Genomic DNA, 9,506 nt, shown 5'->3' on the forward strand with positions numbered 1-9,506 from the left:
GCCGTGTATAAATTGCGAGCAATACAAATTTGTCGTCCCACTTATAAGCATCAACCACTTTATTGACACGATCGATGAACTGGCTAACAGATATGGCGTTTTCGTCACTGGGATCAAACTCTGGTAAGGTGTTAGCAATTTCTTTAACCGACGCTTGCCTAATATTGTTGGTATTCTGTACCGCAGGGCTGCTCTCGTTCCTGATCTCATCGATTTCTGCTTCTCTGTTTTGCTGCTGCTGATGCTCCACTTCAACTGTGGCTGCTGCTGATTGCCTCTGAATGCTAATTAACTGAGCCATCATTTCTTTCAACTCCGTCATCTCATTCTGCAATTGTGAAATTGCTGCTGATTGCGTCATCACTTGTTCTTGTTGTTGGCTACTTAGCCCACTTGGTGCTGGCATCTCTATGTCCTCCGACTGCTCAACTTCAATAAGTCTTTGAATTAACTCAGCTCTAGTGCCTGAACTTGATACATTCCTTAATCGTAGCAAGAACTTTAGCTCATCTACTTTAAGCTCTGCAATTTTTGGCATTTTCAAAATTATCACTGTCTTCTTTCAACTATTTCTTGCAATTGGCCTCGACCACAACTTGCATGTGCACGCACGATTTCCAGGTTCACTGAGACTCCTGATGCTGCTTCTCGAAACTTCTTAGAACTCAGGTTCACTAAGATTCCTGATTCTCTGCTTTGAATCCGTCTGCCGCGTTGAAAAGGAACACATCCGTAATTTCCAATATCCTTTGTCACATAGACCTTTGGGAACACATCCCATTGAAAACTTCCCACGCCGACGATTCTAGTAGCTTCTTCTAGAATTTTCTTAGCACTTCTCTGATCCACGTTTATCCAACCTCAAAAACATCATTATTATCCCACTTCTGAACTGTGAAGAGGATGGTTTTTATGCTTTTCCGAGTGGTGTGTTTATTTAATAATAATTGAGGTGGATAAAATATGATACATTTTGCTTATGCGTCTTTCTGTGCTTCGCTTAGCTTCTCGTTCTTCTGCTTGCCTATTCTCTTGTGACTTCTCGACTATCTTATACATATAAACAGTGTTCTTAAATGCTACAAAAAAGTGTTGTGAAACGGTTCAATATGAATGGCTGTTCACAGCAGGTAGTTCAGAAATTTAAAAACTATTTATGTTCCAAATACATTTAAGAATTCCCCATAAATACCTCACTGGCCCGGCAAATAATTAAGGGACAACAAGAAAGCGATCGCAAATTGCCAGCAGAAGATGGAGGATAAATAAACAACCTGATAAATACCAACATGTGCAGACTTAACCATTAATAACTGGAAGGCTCAGCAATGTTGTTGCCTTGCTAACTATTTTTGTTCACAGACAGCAAAAGCGGCGGGCAGTAAAAAAACGTTTGTAATTATAACGCAAAAAGGCCGCGACAAAGTCATTTGTCCATAGTGAAAAATTCACATTACACAGCGTCGAAGCCTCCAGAGATCGAGATCGAGAGGAGGAGCGAGGTGGAGATCGGGAGGATTGGAGCATTGGAGCACTGGGTAGATGCCATTTGAGGCCTGGTCGGGATGGTGGCAAAATTGCCATGACAACAAATCAAGCATCATAATGTGTCAAGCAATGCATCAAGTGGCCCAACTGGAACGTCAAGGCAGCGAAGACGTCGTACCAAACGCATTACAACGTAATTGACGAGAATTGTCAACACCGGAGAATCACCCCCCCTTCCCCTCTTCCCCCTTCCCCCCTTGGATGTAGCAAACACCTCGAACCCGTCCACTTACTTTATTTATCGCAATTACCGATTACAGCTAACTTTATGGCCCGGCAACCAGTTTCTTGTTCAGTCGCAACTGCTGTGAATGGTCTTAACGCATTTTCTTGCGTTCACTTCGCCGGGCGATATTTTATTGCCAATCGATTCTGCAAGAAGTGCATGGAAGATATAGAAAAACTGCTTAGATAGTAAGCAAATTTGCAATAAAGTCTATTTAAATAATATACAACATATTCTTCAGTAGATAAAATAAGTAAAGAAATTAATATACAATACTTCTTATAGCAACTAACAAACTTGACATAATGTTAATTTAAAATATGTATTATTGAAATATGATTTCTATATAAATGGATTCTTTAGTGTTGAAAACTGAGAACATAAATTTTTATTTAAATCGAGAATTCTTTCTCAATTGATTGTTAAAAAAAATATCCAATAATGCCGCTACAAATTCCCTTGCCTTTTGAAGGACACTTTATATCCTCTCCAAACTGAATTCCTCCTTCAATCCTCAAAATCGCGATTAAAATCGATATTCGTAGTCGGTTTCTGGTTCGCTTCAGTTAATGTTTCCCTTGACGGCGGCGACAGTTGATGGGGTCCTGTCAAATGAATATCTGTCGACAGGCCTTCAACATTGTCGTTTTCAATTTTCGGCAGGATGCGAAAGCGAAGGATATTTATGGTCATAGTGATGATGGTGCTGCTGAAGGGAAAATTATCGAGGCATTTTGATCGTATTTCTTAAGCTCGTTACAGTGGAAAACAATTTCGTATGCGAGCGCATAATGAGTTGCAACGAGCTTGGCTCGGAGACTCAATGTTAAAGTTGTCCCTTCGTTGTCTGCGGTTGTTGATCTGCTCCTGCTCTACTGCCACTGCCACTGGCACATCTCTACAGCAACTGCAACTGCAACTGCCACTGCTGTTGATTATCCCTTGACAGGGCATCAAATGCGAAAACGACCGCCCAATTTACATACAATGCACATCAATCGGAATGGCCACGGCAGCAGCAGCAGCGGCAACATTGAGTACTGGTGGAAGCCGCAGTCCTGTCACAACCACTGGGCACCTTTGTGGCATCATCGGTTTTCCCCATCGCCTGCTTTTTTTCCCTTAACCCCCCCTTATCTCCCCTTTCCTGGATGTTTTTTTTTTTACCCTTACCAGCCTTTTGGGCCCGGCAATCAAGCGTACTTGTTGTCCGACTCCAGCTAACCGGCGGACCAACAACTTTAGCGGCCATGACACAAAGATTGACAGCATGTCGTCGCTGTTTGGAAGCCTGATTGACATGAGTAATCAAGCAGCCGAAATGTGCCCACAAAACGCAGCCAGCAATGACACTGACAACGAAACCAGCCAACCAAACAACGCTGCCTTTCGTTTGCCCCTTTGACTGACTGACAACGATGAGTCGACAGCAATGGCAACAACAACGCGAACAACAACAACAACGGTAACTTGCAACTCGGAACTCGCAACTCGCAACTTGCGGCAGCAACATCGCCAGTCGACTGACGCACTTTCGGAGCAATGCCATAAGGGCAATTTCGTTGATGAAACGAGGGGGCTTTCATCGGGCTCAAAGGAAGCCCCACTTATAAATGCATAAGCCCAGTTACCATAATCAGAATCAATTAAACGATGACTTGCCGTATAATGTGATCTATAAAGGGGTTGAAGGAGTGGCTTTTAAAGTACTTCGATGGTTGTGTGGGAAAATCATGGATTAAATCATAATTTCAAAACAGTTTTCAGTAGGCATAATTCAGATTAATATCTGATCATCATACACATTATTGGTAAACTACTCCTGGATTATAATATGTGATTCTTTAATAATAGCAATATTCTAAGTAATGTAAGCAAATTATTTTATAAAAAAATATTACATATTTAAAAGGTGAAAATCTTATTAAAAATATATCCATAATCCTAATTTACAACTTCCAGTCAAACATTCCCATCCAATTATCACATTCCCAGCTAATTCACGCATCAAATGCAAATTGCATTCAACAATGTCGATTCCCCGCCTTCTGCTGCCAAACCTGAGCACTTTCGAAAATCCTTATTCTTTGCGGATTACAAAACAGAACCAATATCCCCATTGTCAACTCGAACGCGGCCTTTGATGAAGGCGACACGACATTGACAGACGGCAGCCGATTGACTGCTGACAGGCGGACGACTGTCGTCCCAAAAGCCCCCAGAAAGTAGGGATCGGGATTGGGATCGCGAATTGGAATCGACGAAGAGGAGGAGAAGGGGGATAAAGAGGAGACGGACCCATCCGATCTGGCCAAAATGAAGAAGCGACAGAGGGAGAATTGCAAACTGCAATTCTGATGACTTTTTGTCAGGCTTGATTGACGTCAACGACTCACCGACGTTTGTCAGGCATATAAATCTTTTGGCTCGTTTGTTACTTGGCTATGCCCACATATCCCAATCCCAATTCCAATCCCAATCCAAATCCGAATCCGAGGACGGGGGATTATAATGCCCGACAACGACAGCGATGCGATGCATAAACAATGCCACTTTAAATTGGCAATTGTTGCGACAGTAAATTTTACAATGAATTACTACACTGCCATTCTTTTCTTTCCTCGTTTTTCTTCGCTTCTTAATTATTTTTTTTTTTGTTAGCAATTTCGGAAACAGCAACTAAAAAAATAAAAGGGTCGGACGGCCTGTCGAATATAATTGCACGGCTTTTGGGGCGAAAGTACGAACTGAACTTGAACTGCAAAATGGGGCGTAACTAAACCCAATGATTTACCAATTCTTTTTTTCGAAAGTTCAACCAACTTGGGTCTAGTTTTTCAACTATAAAAGGGCAGGGTTAAAGTTGATTTGGCACAGTTCACTTCGTCTTGGTGATCAGACAACAGCAGTCTAGCTAAGATCAACTCATAAATTAGCTGAGGTACCATGGCCCAAAAGGTGAGTTCCGAGTTCTCAAAGGATATCTTCTGGTTAAAGTAATTATTTTTATTACTTGAATCCTAGTTTTGCATTGCCCTTGCCCTGTTGGCCGCCTTTGTGGCCATTCAGGCAGCTCCCTTCCATGGCCACGAACACCATGGCCATGGTGGAGCCACCAGTCACGCCTCCGTCCATCTGACATCCCACGGCGGTGGTCACGAGGAGCACCACGGAGGTCATCATCACGAACACCACGGACATGAGGATCACCACGATTCGCATGCCGAGTATGACTTCACCTACGGTGTTAAGGATCACAAGACTGGCGATGTTAAGGAGCAGAGCGAATCACGACATGGGTCAAAGGTCACCGGACACTATGAGTTGATCGATGCCGATGGCCACAAGCGAACTGTCCACTACACCGCCGACAAGCACAAGGGCTTCGAGGCGCAGGTGCACCGCGAGAAAATCCACGGACACCACCAGGTGGAGCACCACGGTCACGGACACAGCGGCTACGAAGGCGGACACGTTGAGTTCGAGGAGCACTCCTCCCACTCCGGCGGACACGACTACGGTCACGGCGGACACGATGGTCACGGTTATGGCCATGATCATGGACACGGTCACGATCACGGCAGCAGCTCGCACAGCTACTCGCTGAAGCAGGATCACGGACACGGCCATGGACATGGACATGGTCACAGCTCTGGCCACGAGCACGGACACGGCTACTGATTTCCCCCTTCAGAACTCCTAATTGTTTTTCCATTCCCCATTGAACTATTACCAAATACCTATGTTGTTATACCAAAATAAATCAGGCAAATATTTTCAAAAGTGAAAGAGCGGGTTTTCATTTAAAACTGGGAAAGTGAAAACTGGTTAATAGTATGCAAAAAAAACAAATTTTCTTTTTGAAAAGGCCTAATTAATTACAAAATAATTATTTTGAATGCATTGTAAAAAAAAGAAGAAAAGTGAAAAGGGATCTAGTAGTTCATTGAGTTAAAATTCATAAAAGTTACCACACACAAAACAAGGGAACCAGAAATAAAAAGCATTCTAAATTTAAATACTTTCTTAGCTTTTTCAATAATTCTTATTTTATTATCAATATATCAGCAATGGCAACAAACTATAATTTAACCGATTTGCCCTTTGAGCTACTTGATAATGTCTATGGTCATTTGGGCTTAAGACATAAGCTGCTTTTGGCTCAAGTTGATGATCATTTGGGAAATGCTTTCGCCTATCATAGTGGTCCTATTTACAAGAACTTGAAGGATATTATGAACCTGCATGTTGGACTTCCCACGGAACTGCTGGGAGTTCTATTAAAGTACTGTGGACATACCATCGTGCATTTGGACTGGAACAATCAGTTGGCAAAGCAAATTGAGCAGTACTGCCCGAATCTAAAGCACGTTTATGTTTTTGTGCAGGACCACTCAATTGAAAGGATCCAGTCATTCTTAGATCAGCGTAAGGATTCGCTGATATCGCTTACAATTAACATAGACCGCAATGTGCCAACAACAATATTAAATGTGGTGGGAAATATGACAGCACTTAGGCAACTGAAATATTATGGATTTGTTGACAACAATGGTAAGTCTTATCTTAAAAAAAAAACTAATTATATAAATTGATAAAACACATTTTTGTTTTATTTTAGTTTGCCAATTAAAGAATATTGAAAATTTAAAAGAGCTAAAAATCGCTCATCTTGGAAAAAAATCAAAACATAGTTTAAACTTACTGCGAATTGTTTCTTCGAAAAGCAAACTTCGCAAATTAACACTGATAAATGTCAATTTACTGCCAATGAAAGTAAACTGTAAGAAGATTTGGCCCAACTTGAAGATTTACAGTGAAGGAAGTTATAAAAATGAAAGGGATAAAGCTTATATATCATTGTTTAAGGATATCATATCTTTGCCTAAAGAAAATGTATATTTCGCAAATATTTGGACCAATAATATGTTATCTGTATGTCCAATCTGGTGGAGTATATAGATTCATAAATTTAAACTTTTATACTTATGACGATTATGAAGATTTCTAAAGAAGCCGCTGACACTGAATATTTTATGTTATACTGCAAACATTTATTATTTATAAACATTGAGAATACTAAAATATAATTAAATTTAAATTGTGTTAGTTAAAACGCTGATACAAAAATATTTGAATAATTGGGTCGTATTGGAATGCACGTTTCATTAATTATATATGATGCTTTATAAAGTTCATAAACTTCAATTTCACAAGTCAACAGCAAACCGTAAACAGAGAATAACTAATTCATAAGGAAATTAATATGGGTCAGAACAAAAAATATTGATCTTAAAACGAAATAAAATATAAAACATATTCGATGCTGATAAATCAAGTTCATACGTCGTATCCATAAATTAACCAGCATCTATTCGCTGGCTATTTCAGGTGCCTGAAAACTTGTATCATCAATTCAGCATGCACATTATATATATCTGCGCACATATAGCGATTTTTTATGGACGATTTCTTTTCACTTTTAGTGGTGGCAATCGGATTTTCGGAGTTGGAAGTCTTTTATTCATCCTTGCATACCCATAAATCAAATATATCTCCCTAGCTCTCCTGAGTGTGTGTGTGTGTATGTGTGTGTGTGTTTGTGGATGTTTGTGTGTGTTTGTTGCTTCCCCTCTTCCGAGTTGGCAACAATTTGTTTAACAGACAGGCTCGGCACATCCTTGCGTTATCCTGTTGCCCTCGTTTGTTGCTGTATTACAAATGACTGTGGAATATTTATAAGCATCATAAATTTAATTTATGTCGCCGCTGCGCCCGCCGCGTTTATTGTGCGCATAATAAACGCTCCGCAGAAAATCCCTTCTCGACCCAACTCGACCGGGACTCTCGCTCCGGAGTAATTTATTATTTTTATACGTTCCATGCGTTTGTATGGCACGCACTTTCCACATTATATAATATACGAGATATAGTGCGAGAATTGCAGCGGCTATTACTTATATTTATTACGCCGGTTTTTTTTTGTCGGATTTTCTTGTTTTATGTTGCAGATATTGATTTATTGAGGTTTTTTTGTGGCATATCTTTGAGCTTAAATCTTAACAAAAAAGTGTCGTAACATAAACAATAATAAGAAAAAGCAAACACGTTTATTAAAACGAAAAATACTCTTTGAAGTTGAAAGCGAACAAATATGGTTGTCATTAAATCAAATTAGTTACATTAATTAATATTCAAGGAAATTATTCGTTTTGCATTTTAATTTCGGTAATCGCGATGCTTAATCAATATTCAACTGAGAAATATACATGCCACCTAATGCAATTGAATCATAAATTAAACTTCGGCAAAATTAAATTGAAATTAATTAAGCTGAGTTTCAAGGCAATGTGAAGTCGCTGTTGCCTCAGATCGTAAATTCAGTTGATTACGATTTATTTGAAACGAAATCAAACCAATAAAAAACACAGATACCGAAACGCAAAACGAAATGAATTTTTTAGAAAACCGACTAAACTAACCAAACGCGTTGATCAATTTGCAATGCAAATTGCTTTGTCAAGTGAGTTTTGAGCTTTGAAGCGGACCACTCGCGCATAAAAATAAAGTAAATATATATTTTATGTTTCACTTGTCGTCGTTTAATGCCATAAAAATGGGTATGTGTCTTATTAACTGATGAGGCTGTCGTTTCAACAAAAAAAAAATAAATATATATGTATATATATTCGGAAACCGGTATGGCAGAAGCCAAGTTAAATCCGAGAGGAGGGCGCCCCCAATCCAATGTCCGTTACCTGACTTGGGCTATGGTGTCATTAATTTTGGAATCGTAAAGCCCACAATATGTCAAACGAGACCACACAGCGTCGTAAAATTCAATGTTTATGGCCTGCTGCTCCTCTGATTCGGTATAGTAAGTTTGTCTCGACTCTTTTTTTTTTCAAGCCGAACTTGCTTCGATTTCGATTTCTGTTTCGGTTTTTCGGTTTTGGTTTTCGGTTTGGGCTTTGAATTTGTTATCAAAAGTGTCGCGTCGCTTTTAATGGCTTTTGCTTTAGGTGGCTGCCTTGTTGCGTGTTTCGGTTTTTTAAACGCTTGCCAGAAAATTAAGCGTAACTTATTTGTCAAGTTTCAGCTCGTTTTTGAGTTTTCTGTTGGCCAAACGATTTTTTGGAGACATAAATAAGCCCGATTCGGTAGGAGATTGTGCCAACTCTAATAGCCACAAAGTGCCAAATCAATTATTGCTGGTGAATTAAGTGCTACCTGAAATAGTCCTTAAGTTTTGCTATTCGACTTAAAAGGAAAAAAAATCAAACATAAAATTTAGAAAATAATCTGCATGCAAAAACGATCAAATCATATAATTAATACAAAATTAAACGCTTAGCTACAAAATATTTACAAGCATTTTCATAGTAAAAAATATAAAGGGTAGGAAAATATTCCTAATGGGAGAGAAATCCGAAATTTATATATTATTTTGAATTAGCAATTAGTATCCCCATATTAAATTTGGCAGGGAAATCGTGAAACAGATTTTTCCAAAGATCAGTTGGCTGGCCGAAATGCAGTTGTGTTTTTATCGTCATGCGGCATTTCGGCCAATTGGATTGCTTATTTTTGCGCACACTTTACGAAATATCAATAAATATTTTGCTAATTACACCGCAGAGTGATTATTTAAGCCGGCAATGGTCGGCTGCCGGTGTTTGTGTCCGCCGTCAGATTGTAACAGATGCCCCATGGCATCCATAATAATGTTAAA

At 39.5% G+C, this 9,506-nt stretch overlaps 2 protein-coding genes across 2 annotated transcripts; both read left to right on the top strand.

Annotated features, from left to right (window-relative positions):
• The first annotated feature begins 4,636 nt into the window (after window positions 1-4,636).
• Window positions 4,637-5,535, top strand: LOC108090029 (histidine-rich glycoprotein). The gene is made up of 2 exons (XM_017188525.2): window positions 4,637-4,732; window positions 4,799-5,535. The coding sequence occupies exons 1-2, from the start codon at window positions 4,721-4,723 to the stop codon at window positions 5,453-5,455; spliced, it is 669 nt and encodes a 222-aa protein (XP_017044014.1). The 5' UTR covers window positions 4,637-4,720; the 3' UTR covers window positions 5,456-5,535.
• Window positions 5,536-5,736: 201 nt separating this feature from the next.
• Window positions 5,737-6,894, top strand: LOC108090015. The gene is made up of 2 exons (XM_017188516.2): window positions 5,737-6,328; window positions 6,396-6,894. Exons 1-2 carry the CDS (start codon window positions 5,845-5,847, stop codon window positions 6,734-6,736), a joined length of 825 nt encoding a protein of 274 aa, XP_017044005.2. The 5' UTR covers window positions 5,737-5,844; the 3' UTR covers window positions 6,737-6,894.
• Window positions 6,895-9,506: the final 2,612 nt, after the last annotated feature.

Source organism: Drosophila ficusphila, unplaced genomic scaffold, assembly GCF_018152265.1.
Source record: "Drosophila ficusphila isolate 14025-0441.05 unplaced genomic scaffold, ASM1815226v1 contig_712, whole genome shotgun sequence".
NCBI classification, from domain to species: Eukaryota; Metazoa; Arthropoda; class Insecta; order Diptera; family Drosophilidae; genus Drosophila; species Drosophila ficusphila.

What these genes read in the sequence shown, in the direction of transcription:
- LOC108090015 (XM_017188516.2), top strand. Translation starts at nt 5,845, where the DNA reads ATGGCAACAAACTATAATTTAACCGATTTGCCCTTTGAGCTACTTGAT. An exon ending in TGGATTTGTTGACAACAATG is followed by an intron (nt 6,329 to 6,395) that starts GTAAGTCTTATC and finishes GTTTTATTTTAG; the next exon opens with TTTGCCAATTAAAGAATATT.